The sequence below is a fragment of the Paramormyrops kingsleyae genome, chromosome 23, assembly GCF_048594095.1.
Source record: "Paramormyrops kingsleyae isolate MSU_618 chromosome 23, PKINGS_0.4, whole genome shotgun sequence".
NCBI lineage: Eukaryota > Metazoa > Chordata > Actinopteri > Osteoglossiformes > Mormyridae > Paramormyrops > Paramormyrops kingsleyae.
The window spans coordinates 20,387,870-20,402,407 of record NC_132819.1 but is presented as its reverse complement, the minus strand read 5'-3'; the positions used below and the strand labels follow the sequence as shown (position 1 = coordinate 20,402,407).

General features: G+C 46.1%; 1 protein-coding gene across 1 annotated transcript; it reads right to left on the bottom strand.

Annotated features, from left to right (window-relative positions):
* Positions 1–1,499: 1,499 nt before the first annotated feature.
* ywhaz (tyrosine 3-monooxygenase/tryptophan 5-monooxygenase activation protein, zeta polypeptide) lies at positions 1,500–10,371 on the bottom strand. Its single transcript, XM_023820159.2, has 6 exons — positions 10,213–10,371; positions 6,988–7,293; positions 4,995–5,118; positions 2,606–2,769; positions 2,422–2,517; positions 1,500–2,336 (listed from the first exon to the last, which is right to left on the bottom strand). The coding sequence occupies exons 2-6, from the start codon at positions 7,279–7,281 to the stop codon at positions 2,277–2,279; spliced, it is 738 nt and encodes a 245-aa protein (XP_023675927.1). The 5' UTR covers positions 7,282–7,293; positions 10,213–10,371; the 3' UTR covers positions 1,500–2,276.
* Between the last annotated feature and the right edge of the window lie 4,167 nt (positions 10,372–14,538).

Here is a 14,538-nt window from a genome sequence, read left to right as displayed (position 1 = left end):
GTGACATTGCCAGTGTGACCTCCAAGTTAATCCAGTTTAGTTTATGGTGGAAACAGGATCAGAGAAAGAAGCGGGTCTGCAGTTAGTGGCCCAGTTTTAGCACAGCTGAAATGATGAATTTAAAAACTGTAATTCACTGCAACATAAAGACCAACTCCCTAGTACATTCTGTAGACTATGGTTTGACAAGGGCTGATTCTCACTCACTCACTTCTCCATATGATTCTGCCCCAGGAGGGGGGGGGGGCAGATATCCCTCCTGCAAACATTCCTCAGCTGTTAGTCTCCTGTCTCCTAGGTTATACACAGTGCTGGGGGCAAGGAGCTGTTGACACACCCAGTTGCAATGAAGGGGTCATTTCCTAAGATTCCAGGCCAGATTTCTCTAGTGTCACACTCTCTTGAGATTAAACTGTCTTCTTGAATAGTGCTGCACTTGAAAAATTATGCAAAAAGGACAAGTTTAGTCAGCTTTTCTGACAGGAGAGTTCAGTGACTCATCCAATAAAAAAACACCTTCAAAGGATTAGCTTTTAAGTCCAGGTATATAAACTGCACAATGATGTAGGACCTGATTGGGATGATTAATAACGCTGTGCGTGTACGTACATGTGAGGTGCATGCAAGGTGTGCTGCAGCCTTTCTGCGTCCTTGGTGTTGACTGACTTGCTGTGACCCTCAGCAATGTTGTCTACTTGGCTGTAGCACACTGAGTCATGGCTGTGATTCACTGGGCAGGTGGAACACATCGGGACGACAGGCAGACTTTCACTGTGCTCACCACGTCCAAACCCAAAACTGTCCTTCAAAACCTTTCGTCAGCAAGACTTTAAAGATGCACTTCTCAAGCAATCTCTTTTGTTTTAAAAAAAAAAAGCCAAAATCCAAAATCATATGATTTGTACATTTTCATTTGCAGAATAGTATAAAAAGAAACTGCTCAATTTAGCTTTAGTTCTGGGGCTGACCTAAAAGGCAGACTATTGTATAACTCCCTGTTTTCACTGCACACTGTGGCCTTCTTACACATACTGTTAGTGGTAAAAACAAATCTGCCGGCTGCAAGCACAGTCACACATGTGAAGCTTCACTCACCATAACAAGGTAGAGCAGCACTATAGGGCAGTGTTTCCCAATCCGGTCCTCGGGGACCCACAGACAGTTCACGTTTTTGCAAGGGAGCAAAAATGTAGACAGACTGGCAGGGAGCAAAAACATGGACCGACTGTGGGTCCCCAAGGAACGGATTGGGAAAACACTGCTATAGAGGACCTGTCTCCTGTGCTACAATGACCTCTCCAGCTTAGCACATCCTGTTCACCAGAGCCACCCTGAAGTGGAGCAGAGCCACGTGAGGCAGGTGCAGCGATGTGTCTCGTGACTGTGGAAGGACTTTCACATAACCGTCTGCTCATGATGCCATTACATAAAGTCACCGTGTCCCCAGGGATGCGCGATGACACCAGAGCCGCCGGATCCTACATCACAGGAAGCTGACAGACATTTTTAAGTATTTTATTCCACTTACATGAAATGACATTTTCCCCTCCAAACAACAATTATACTTGGGTGAAATTTCCAAAGACATGAAAGATAGCCACCCCCGACAGCAAGGTCCCTCTCCTCCCATGAAATTCTCTTGGTCACATGCGACAGGCAAGTATCAAAATAGGAGATAAAGGAGAATGCGATAAAACCCTAGTAGGAAAGAGGAGTTGCTATTTCACTGCTCTGCCCGATACACATTAAGATGCAGCATCAAAGCCCATTGACTGCTTGCTTTGTTATTTTTTTTAATCTCGCAAATCGTTACACAAATCTTAAAAAGTCACTTAAGGGTCACCTAAGAAGAGCAGACTTCAATAAAATGGAATGTCATTTTTTTCCTGCCTACAGCGTCCATCTCACTCGATGCTCTTCCTGCCTGCTTCCTATTTCCAGGCTCAACCCCATACCCTGGTTGCACCACGACCCACCCACTGAACTACACATGCCAGACACTCAGAATGTTTCACCTATACGGAACGTACATATACAGTAAGCTAGCTATGCCTGCTGCCCCCCCCCCCCTCCCCGGCCAGCCCTACACCCCCCCCCCCTTTATAACCCCTCAAGTACGCACAGGCCCAGCACACCAACCACCCTGCACACACAGAAAGTCGAGACAGAGGCTGGTGAGAGTGTGAAAGAAAGAAGCAGGTCATGGAGGTGGTCTCAGTGCTGAAGATGAGCTGGGATGATTGACAGGTAGAGCGGATTGGAGAGCTGGTCGCCAATCAGTTGTCCCGACGTTCCTCGTTATCGTCGCCGTCCCCATGGGTGTCTGAGGTCCACAGCTGAGGGAACACAGAACATACCTTCAGACCTGCTTCAGGACCATAGTGCAGTCATAGCTCGTCTACTCCTGGAAGCAACACTCACTGTCAAGTTGTCCCTCAGCAGCTGCATGATCAGAGTGCTATCTTTATACGAATCCTCATTCAGCGTGTCGAGCTCTGCTATTGCCTCGTCGAAAGCCTGCAAAGAGAGGCATGGAAAGAGCATCAAACAGCTGCATTTGGGGAGACCTCAGAACGCCCACCTCCACATCACCCCCCTGCCGTACCGATTTGGCCAGCTGACAGGCTCGCTCAGGAGAGTTGAGGATCTCATAGTAGAAGACTGAGAAGTTGAGGGCCAGGCCCAAACGGATGGGGTGTGTGGGCTGCATCTCGCTCTTGCTGATGTCAAACGCTGCCTGATAGGCCTCCTGGGAGCTGCCGATGATGGCTGGCAGAAGAGAAACAAGGCAGCAAAACAAGTGACACATCTGCATCACAGAGCAGCTCCTCCTGGAAATGAGGTACTATACTGTTGTATCCAAATGACCTTTAAAAGGCACATTGAAATAGAGGCATTCCCATTGACTGCTGCCACAGCTCTCAGCAGCCAAGCTTACAGTGACAGCAACACAGGTCACTAAGAGTAGGGGAAAATGGTCTAATAGATTTGCTCAGAGAGCATGCAATAGAAAAGCACTGGTATACAGGCCGTGGTGTTTTTCATTCTCTTGGATAGAAAAATCACAGTATATGCAAGATCAAGAACTGCTGTGAAAATTAAACCTGAATCAAAAGTACTGACTTGCTGTGAACCAGCACATATCAAAACACCACTGCTGCACATGCTGGTTAGCCTGAAAACCCTCTTTGAAGAGAACCTATGACTCTCGTGTAGCATGCCAGACATTCCCAGCTGATTTCACTTCCTGTCTGCTAACCTATCACAGCCTGTTCTAGGGAAGACGCCACTTCTTTTTATACACAACACAGAATCTGCCCAGTCCCCCACAAAGAGCTGGTGAACAAAAATAGATCCTTTTCAAAGGCTAGAATGACCCACCTATGAGTGGACGAAACCTGAAGGTACTGCAATACAAACCGGCGTCAGGATTAATACAGGAGGCAGTGAAGAGGCCGTCAAAATAGACATGCTGGATACTCATCACGGGAGTAGAGGAAGAGTGAGAAAACAGGCCCAACTGCAGGGAACTGCCAGCTCTTCTTCAGGATAATAGAAGCAGCTCATGATATCAGTTAATGTGCTAACAAGCCATTGAAACTGTTAGAAAAACATTTGGTTTCATTTATTAATAGGATCCATATTCAAACAAGAGCAGACTATAAGCCATTGTAGCATGTCTAGCATGGACTGTGTATGAAAAGAAATTACGGCAGCCCCCCCCCCCCCATGGAATAGAAGCAGCCCCCCCGTCACCCAGTGACACCCAGCTACTACGGGCACTTCCGTTCACTGTTAATGTCAGGCCAGATTGCTCTGAGGAAAACGTGTGCCAGTGCACGCAGACAGAGCAGTGCATGTCAGAGTAGCCATATGGGTTCTCTGTGAGTCACCGGCTTCATACTCTTATCCAGTTCTGACTAAGGAAACACAGTGAAACAGAAGGGAAACGTGGGAATATGTATTCTGAAGCCTACAAATGTGGGAACACACACACACACACACACACATATCACGGTTATGTACCTGGAGCTTCTGTCCAGGGAGTCATGGTTTGTACCACAACCACATCAGGGTGTTTCAGCTGAAGAAATGCAAGTACCTCAACTTTGGACATCAGAGTGGAACTCCTCCAGGGACCAAAACACAACTGGGGGCCTATGACTGCTGTGGGCTTAGGTGCTCAAACATGGACAACAATATGCCCAGTGACATAAAAGTGAATGATAGCGATGAGCGACACAGACACAAAGGGCTGACAAGTTCACAGTGAAGTGAAACGCCGCCATTTTGGCTCTGCACGCCGCATGATTCCCCCCTTCTCCGCCACGTCCAACCAGCCGCAGCATGTTCCCTGGCTCTGGCCGTCGGGCTTGTGGGGACTTGTCCCATACACTCCAAGCTGGGAGAAGTGAGCCACTGGAAGGCTCACCAGCTCCCGCCTCCACTCCACCCACCATGTGTTGAAGCATCACGGCGACAGTCCCCTCCCATCTCCAGCCATGTCTCAGGGACCCACCACGATTCCGTAATCAACTCCCCCAGTTCATCACATTTTTGCAGCACAGATTTTAAAGACCCTGTGATTACATTTATGCTAAAGAAAAAAAAAAACATTTAAAAAAAATGAAATACTGAAGAAAAAAAAAATGAAGGACATTTTAATAATAAAACCTTTAACAGCCCACGATGTTCAGGGTTGTTAAGATGTGTCAAAAGCGCACTGAATTTGAGCTGAAAACAGCGAGGACAAAGACCATCAGATGCGGAGATACAGAGCCCCCAGGAGGGGGGGGAGGGGAGGGGACTTTTAGAGTAAACACTACAACAGCTGTGATACATAGCAGGAACTGGAAAACAAACGAGCTCTCAAAGTGACTTTACTATAACATTACCCTCCAACAACAAACAAACTCATCTTCACTCACCGGGTGGAAAACAGGTCCCCCCTCCCATCAACCAGGCCCAATTCAAACAGACGCCTCATCACTTACTGGATTTCTCTTCTCCCAAGGCCACCTCTGCTAAGTAGCGGAAATAATCTCCCTTCATTTTCAAGTAGAAGACTTTGCTCTCAGCAGGGCTTGCTGTGGGGATGAGATATTTGTCCAGGAGAACCTTAAACATAAATACAAGAATAATCAAACAGCTTTCCATCATTATTAAGCTCTTTAAGCACATTGTACAATGTATCATCACAATATGGCAACAGTAGGAATACCGATCCTGGTGTTATGCACTGATACTTGTGATGTATGCAAGTACAGAATAAGTGTCGCAGAGAATTCACACTATACCGTTGGAGCAATTCAGAAAAAAGTGCTCCGGCACCCCACCAGCCCCCACAGCCGTTCAGGGGAATGGGGGGAGGGGCTGGCACGTTGAACTTTTGCTGGATTTTTAATACCAGCTAAAGTTTGCTCCAGAAACAAAAGCAAGCTTCTGATCATGCCGTCCTTCACTGCCACCAACAACTCCAGTCCTCAACAGTTTAATGCAGTTTGAGTGCCAAGTATCTTTTGGTGTTTCAGTGAGTGTCAGCGAAACACATCTTGTATGCTCTAGTAGTGCAGCCATTAAGGATTAAGGGTTGAATGCATTCCAGCAGCTGATCGGAAGGTTTATACAAGCAGCGCAATCCTTAACACTGCCAGGTGCTTGGACTGCATGCCTGCCTCTAGTGGGGACAAAGACTGAGGCTCAGATAACACAGATGCACCAGCCGGAGCCCAGGAACATACAGTGTCCCACTTAACCCTGGAAGAAATGTACAGACTGGCAGAACTGGCTCCATAAAATGGATCAAACCAACACTGCCAACAAGTTTCTGTGTAAGTTGACCTTCATCCTGTGGTTTGCTGAATAGTCATATTTATACAACCACATTATATAGTGCAGAAGTCTGAGGGCCAGACCCGCTCCACAAACGTGCTAGAAGCCAAATGGCTTATTCCGTAAGTGTCTCCTGCCCTGCATTGCTACAGAAAGGCGACTTAGCATCAGATATCCGATTTCTTACACCAAGAGAATAAATGCAAACACTACAGGAACCACAGGATACCATTAAGTGTCATTTGCAACCGTTACATTCTTCCTAATTAAGAGAGACGTTTCAGAAAGCCATCAAAAACAAGGCTGCAAAAAGAAAGCACAAACCGTACATTCCAGACAGAGCTAGAGTGAATGACACAAGTTAAGGAGTAAAGAGTCTGCTTCATATATCTGATCATTTCTCCTTCCTTGATCATTATACAGCAATGCTAGTATATATTAACACTGGCTACCCCAAGGCAATGAGGATGGGTACAGATCTAGGGCCTGTATCACGAAACTGGATTTTTGGGTTAGCAAGAACTTGTCCGATTTAAGGAACTCTGGACTAAATGTAAGGGGACGAAGATAAAGTCTATTTAAAGTGGAGTACTTTAAATCCGACAAGTTATCTAGGTAAGCAACAAATCTTGCTTCGTGATACAGGCCCCTAGTCACAGAACACCCTCACGTACTTGAATGCCAACTTTGACCTGAATCTGAGAGCAGTTAATTTGGATATGTGGTCTAAACCTCCACCTGAGATCCATCAAAGATTTCCCACCTCTACCAAACAAGAGCAAACCACACCTCTGATTTACAAACCAGCCATACCCGTGTTGACTTGCTTTGGCATTGAGGCACTGTGGTATACCTGTGCTCACTGCTCACTGGCTGAACCATATGGAAGGTTCCTTTTATCGCTTGCCTGAACACGCTTCATCTATTGCAAATATGCAGGTTCATTATACAAGAAAGAGAGACAAGGTAGCATGTGCAATCACCCTCCAGTGACTGTGTGGAAACCAATCAAATCCACTGGAGTTTCTACTCCATCTTGTGTAGGGGGCAGCCTACTGCAAACATCATGTCGCCGTTAGTGAGGAGAAAAACGGGAATACGGCACATTCCCATTCAGAGAGATTTTTGCGGCAAATGGAAGGAAAGGTGCCTCACCAGGACGTCGTCGCAAATATCCTTGAGCTCCTTTTCAATCTTTTCCCGGTACTCCTTGGTCATCTGCTGCTTCTTCTCGTTGGACTCAGTCTTCTGCTCGATGCTGGAGACGACCCTCCAGGAAGAGCGACGAGCTCCCACCACGTTCTTGTAGGCCACAGAGAGTAGGTTGCGCTCCTCGTTGGACAGCTCGCCCCCCTGTTCTGTGACCGCCTTCATGGCGGCCGCCATATCGTCATAGCGCTCCGCCTGCTCTGCCAGTTTGGCCTTCTGCACCAGCTCGCTCTTGTCCATGGCTGCTCAGTACTGTGGCCACAATGAGATTGACAGTAGTTCCAATTACAATCTCTAACTGTCAGCTTTGAAGTGTGCTAACGGACATATGATCCCCGAATGAACAGCCGGCACTACCTGTCTGCTGGTATTTTCTATGCCAGTGTGAAACCAGCAGGTGAAGGAAAATGTGACTTAGATGAGACGACATGTAAATGAGCCCAAGCACCTTTCGTCCTGTTTTCCAGACACTGAACTAGATGATTCTTTCAGGTTTGTCTGAACACCGCTTCATGTAAGGTAAAATACACTGTGAATTCTACAAACTGACATAAACACGTACCCATTGAGCAAAATTTAAACGATTTGGTACTTAATGTTTTAACACACACTCATTTTCTCCAGGGCAAAGGTCTTTGAACTATTAATACAGTCATTAAACTGTCACAATATACATGAAATGGCACACGAGTATTAGACATAAGAAGCCTTAATAAAGCATTTACATTGTAAATGTCTTTCATTTAAAACGCAAGACTTAGATAAACCATATACCAACACGTCGTTCAAGTTTGTGTTCTCTCTTCAGATAAAAATGACCGGGTAGCCCAGATGGGACATGAATGATTAATAGATTTGACCAAAATTAAAATTAAACAACTTTCAGCCTCATATCTCACACATTTCAAAATCACGTTAGAGAACAAAATGAGCTACAAGGTAACAGTTGCTGTGAACTACAAAAGTGACTGAGCGATAAATTCCTTTTTTTGGACATTTAGAAAGCAAGAAATCCTCATGAAAATTTTTGAATACAGGTTAATCTTTATCGTCTGTTGGATGCAAAGATTACTGAAAACCTCCTGGATGTATCACATCAGAGGGAGGTTGGGGATTTAAAGCCATTCCTCAGAAAATGTTTGTCTGAGGTCTGGGGTCTCAAAAAACTTTAGTCTAAATCTGGGTCATTGTTCAACCAATAGGTTAAACTGGATGGACAGGTTTATTCAAGTTAGAATTTTTAATCCTTCATAATGTATTACACAGGAAAAAAAATAAATGAGAAAAAAAATGCTATGGAACAAGGATGGGCCCTTCGTCTTCCAATGTACTGATGTATCTATGCTTTAAGTAAATCTGGGGACTGCAGCTCAATCTGTTACTCATGGGAGGGGGGGGGGGGGGGTGATTACATGCTGAGTTCTGCAAAATTCCCCTCCTGCACCTGGAGTCCCCAGACAGACACGCTGCTCACTGTCACCTTGTCCCCTGCGAAGGGCCTTCAGTTTTTAACTAAAATACACCCAAATATTTCCTTAAGAGATTGTTTTAACACATTCAGCATTTTAGAACTGCATCTACTTCTTTTCCCTCAGTAGTCGTCACAGATTATACCTTTAACACAAAAGATGTCTCCCTTTTAGCTAAGTAAATCAAACAACTAGTAGAATAAAAGAACATTAGCAACTTCAAATTATTAGCTGTCCTGTTTTAAAGCACACAGCAAACATTGTCCTACCAGCTTTAACTTAAACTACAGTTTCACTGCACATGTACAATGACAATAAAGATTATTCTCCTAACCAGTTAGTCTGTAGCACCTTCATAAGGCAATACGCAGCACCGACAACTACAGCCACACACGCACTACAGTAAGCCAGTAACACTTCCCTACTTGCATCATGCAGAAGAGCCTCGAGGCATCACCAGTAATGTTAATCAGCAATGCCCCGCCATGTACAATCAATCCTTATTCTCCATCACGATCAGTCGCCCAGAGCAGTTTTAACCTGGCAATACGCACATCCGTCAGTCCTAAAATCCCGCCATGGCTGTCTAACCCACATGGACACAATGCGGGCGATACGTTTGCTGTCGCCAGATGTGTCAAACCGAAACTTATTTTTTTCTAAATTTACCCGTGGGATCGTGTACTCGTCGTAACAAAAAGAGGACTACGTGCGAAAATTAAGTTTAGTGCCAATACATTGTAACCCAAGATCACATTATAATCGAACTCGCCTAAAGGGTCTGGAAAACTACAAAATACACTTTATAAAATTGATTTCCCCCACCCCAATCCTAAAAGTGTTAAAGCAGAAATTCGGTGAGCTGGCAGCGTCTGTACCTGCGCGGCCTCGGCCACACCCAGAGCCTGGCGCTACCTGACCCAACCTGTAGGCGGGGGGCCGCGCCTTGTCACGCCGCCCGGGGCAGAGTCGCGCGTCGGCGTCCAGCCCAGAGCCGACTCCCCTCGTGCGGACAGCGTTTGAGAAGTTAATTCGCTTTATACGAGGTCATTTCTAAAGTGCCGCTGGCCGGCTACAGGCTCGCATACAGCTACCCAGCCGCCCAGTGACCGCAGGTCGGGGAAACCCGCTGAGGTTAAACTGGCTTCTCGGGAAAACCGCGGCACCGGTTGCGGAGGCCAGCGCACAGCCGCCCAGCACGGTTCGGCCCTGCCCATTCCGGCCACAGCTTACGTGCCGCCCTGCTACAGTTCGGGCGGCGGCCCGCTGTCTGTAAACGCCCTAAAAGAGGGTCTGTCACACCGCCCACCCGTGGCTACCCGACCCCTGGAACCACTGCACCTTTTAAGGGCTCGGGATGCTAATCGAGCCGTCCCTGAATACCAGCTCCAGCTGAGTCAGTCAGAGCCAATATCGGACCGACGCCCAGTCGAAACGTTCCATACGGGAAGGAATCTCAAAAGCGGGATAAACCGACACCGAACCGGTGGAACGAGGCAACGGCGGACTGACGGGCTGCGGCACAGCCGAGCCACCGCCGCACACCTACTGCTCTACACCGAGCTCACCGAGAGGAAGAGCAAGCGAGGTGAGACATTACAGGAGGAAGAGGAGGACGGGATGAAGATAAGGAGGACATGATGAAGAGGCGGCGGCGGCGGGGACGCGCCTGCAGGCGACACGGGACCGGACCGCGTCCTACCTGTGCGTGCTACGGCAGGACTCCTCGCGCTGGCCACACAGCTGACTCCGGCTCTGTCAGTCTAGCTCCGCGATCCACGGGGTTTCCCTCAGATCATCAGCCCGACGAGCAGGGGCAGGGCAAGGGACACTTACGTCAAGCGCTACCAAGGCAACCGCTGATTGACGTTCGGCGCGCTGAAAACGCGACCCGCGGCGCGCTTTTCCCTCCGCCCGCCTTTCATTCACTCTCATCATGTATTCCCCCATTCACTTCCTTTGTTTAGCGGTGCCCGTGGCCGGCCGAGCAGGAGCTCTGTTTCACTGACCATAGTCACTAACCCAGCAAAGAAAGTGGCGATAGAGTGAGAGCGGTTCATATGCAAAACCTTTCGGGAGTGGCTGGCACAACAAACCTTCCCAGCCTGGTCATACGCCCCCTGTGAAATCTGTGATCTTGTCCGCTGTACCTTAGAGATGGAAATCCCCTTTAAATATTTTTAGTTCTGGGTGGGGGCTCCCCTTTAAAAACGTATTGTTAATTAAATGAATTATATTTCATGTTCATTCGATTTTATTCCCATTCGGAGTCTTTCATGCGTCCGTACATCATTACGCCACGAGGTGGCGATGGTGGGTGGTAAACGAACTACGATCATTAATTCATTGAAAAAAGGACTCTGAATAATGCTGTTTTACTTCTGAGTGAAACAGAACCTCATGAACCTCTGCTGTTGGTATGTTGCAGTTTTCCCATACTTATATGGCCAGTAATTTCCAAAATGCACATTCCCCAGTAAAAAGTACAACAGAAATACAATTAAAGTAAGACTGAAGGCCCATGAAGGAAACCGGTTTCACTGGTTTTAAAGGCCAGCAATGTGGACTGTAAATCTGATCAGTGGATGCACAGTTTGTGCTACAGCGGTACTATTTTTGTCCTTTTGGAGTCTGATCCACAGGGAGATTTTATTTCATGTTTTCTGTGCAGACCTATGCTAACCAGCTTCAATTTGCAGAGCTGTTAATTGTGTCCTAACTGCTCTGATCTAAGTGCGGATATGTAAAGGTAATTAAATATATATGAACTTGCTGTTATTTAATGAGGAAAGGTCACTGAGGAAGGAAAGGTTTCCATTCCTGTTGGCCGGCAGCCAGGGCCTGTTTGCTCCAACTGACTGACACGCCTAAAGAAACTCTAAGCATTTGCCAAACTACACAAGTATTCTTCAGTTTCTGCTCAAAGATTTATCGTTATAAGAACACAAAAACTTGGACATGGATGATGACTTTAAGAGTTACATAGGAATCCAGGGTTATTGCGTGGTGATAGATGGTGAAGAGAATTAATACTGAACCAAAGAGGCCTGAACATATCCAAAATATTTTTTCTGTATCATTCATGTTTAAATATTGCCCTACAAAAGTGGAGAAAGAAATCTAGTTCCACATCCTAGGCAGCCAATCCAATCTCCTCCCTCTGCTGCCGCCATTCCAGCGACCACCCATAGTAACCTCCTCCAAAACTTAATTCAAATATGTAAAATCTTACTGTAATCTGTAAGACTTGGGCCCTGAACATTGCACTGTTTGCCCTGAAGTTACAGACTCATTAATGTTGCTCCCCAGGGGGGGGGGGGAAGAGCTCCATAATTTGCAATTCACTCATTTGTCCATCCAATCAGGCTTGCAGCCGGTGGAAAACTACTCAGGACGGTACAAAGCACGTGGCAGGACAGACACAGCAAACTTCAAATGTCACACACCATCTCACAAAGACATGGTGAGATATAGGTGAACGATTACCCTGCTCCAAGTCTTTGGGCCACGGGATGAATCTTGTGTAAAGTGGGAGGGAATAAACAAAGTGGAGGACAGGACTGCATGCAAAGCCACCCGGCGGTCCGTTTGAAATGCTGCTATTATCCAAAGAAGCTCCATTCTGCCGGATAAATTAAGGAACATCAGGCACTAGCTGCAGGATGAGGTTACACTATGAATTCTTATCTCACTTTTCATAGCATCTGGTATGATACTGTTTTTCACCCTTTTCAGTGTTTCAAGACCCAAAATGCTTCTGCAGGTATGTGCTCCTAAAGAACAGGTTAAACTGGTTAAACTGGTAGGAGGTAAACTGCTTGTTTCACAGCTTACAATAGCGGAGCTCAGGCTGATGCACGGGCAGCCCACTGGTGGTATTGATGGATATTAACAGGTATTGGTCGTTAAATTGGGGAAATGAGACTCTGCCAGAGGCTGAGAATGACACCGAGGCCAGGAAACAATGAAACTCATTATTATGAAATGATGCACGTTTTTTTCCTGAAGTGTGAGTCCCAGCTTATCAAGCAAGAAAACCTGCAAGACTGCACAATGTGCTAGATTTGCTCCCCTCACCTGGGGATTACCCTGGTGACTAGGGATTACCCTCCGGACTGGGAATGACCCTCCAGACTGACGATGAACCTCAGGCCAGGCAGTGCTCCTCCCATGGTAGCCCTGTAGGGAGCACTGACTGAAACGTCTGTGCCTTGCACTGTAGTACCAGGGAAGGACCCTCTGCTTTTGACTGATGGTCCATCGGAGGAGTCACATGCAGCTGCACGGGGCATATCCCATGCAGCACATTAAATAAGACAACAAAAACACAGTATCAATACTGAAAGTGCAAACGCGTAGAAACCAGCAGATATGGAAAGCGGCCAGTGGTTAGGTTACATAACAGCCTCTCCTAAGCTGAATCACCTTCCTCTCACACTGGGGTTATGTTTCAAAAAAGACCACTAGATGGCGATGTCACACCAGGGTCGGAGAAGGAGCACCATGAGTGTCTGGAGGGTAGAGCCGGGGGAGCATCGAAAGGAGGGTGTGTCGAAATGTTTTCTATTAGCTGAAAATGCTGTCAATAAGCATTATCTCAGAAATAGACCGGTTAGGCAATGACTATGATTAATAGACATCTGTAATTAAATACCTGTTTCATATTTCTTCATATAGCATAAGAAAGGGCTTTTCAAATCTGGACCTCGAATCCAAATCCAGGCCTTGTTTTCAGTTCCCCCAGGTAGTTAGTTTAATAATTACTGATTCTGATTGGTCAGAGGCTTCACACCTGGCTGACAGGTAAAGGAAGGCTGGAAAACCAGTAGTGCTCGGACCTCGATTTGAATAACCCTGGCGTAAGACATTTCCTGCACTTGTTTACACTTATTGCCATACTTCCAGAAAAGGAAAATACTTGCCTGGTTTCACCCACTTTGCTACACTCTATTCCTGTTGACACGCCCACAAACCTTTCAACATGCCGACTAACCTTTCGATACACCTGCTACTACACCCTGCAAAGACATATGCTTGGAGAAATGGAATAGTCTCCCTACTACTGTAGCACAAGCTAAAACCCTGGGTTCCTTTAAATCAGAGCTAGATAAGATTTTAACAACTCTGAGCTATTAGTTAAGTTCTCCCCAAACGAGCTTGATGGGCCGAATGGCCTCCTCTCACTTGTAAATTTCTTATGTTCTTATGAAGGAAGTTGGTTTAATTCACACATACACGCACTATGAGCAGTTAAAAGTCATTCCTTTACATGCAATCTGCACACACCAGGGTTGGAATTTGAACCCTGAACCCAGGAGATTTGAGGCTATTGTGCTCCTTGCTGTTCAGATGTAAGAGATTTAATTTAGAGGTGAACATTTTAAGCCCAATAGAGACAGTCCTTGACTGACGTAAGCATTCCATAAACAGAAGTCAAATGTTACTTTGTATTTACCTTCCCATACCATTCAAGACACTTTATAGCAAAAAGCACATATGCCAAAAATATACTAGCAATTAGTATATAAAAAGTACACACATTAAATAAAAGACGAAATAAAGTGCAAATTTACCTAAAGGCAAATATTGCCTATTTGCGTTGGCACTTCCATTAACTTTACGTACCACGGATATTTTTTAGTGAGATAGTATTTACTTAATTCTGCTTTATGTAAGTCGAGAGCTGCCTGTGCATCTTTCAGAATTGGTATATTTTCACAATTGACTGTCATCCATCCAGAGGCGCAGCTAGAAATTCTGGGCCGCCTGACAAAATGCCACCTTCGCCCCCCCCCCTCTCAGCTTGCCACTGTCACATTGAGCAGTAATGGGTCCCCTGTACAGAGAAACTTCTGCTCAAGTCAATTTACCTTACACTGTCCCAGACTTACACAAACACATACCCGGCATACACATTATTTATGAATAGTGCTCACACAAAGCATCTGAAGTATGTTAAGTGCAAGTTGTCATTGCCAGACAAGGTGGGCAGCTGTAGCTTTTAAGTTCTTGTGTGTCTTGTGCCATG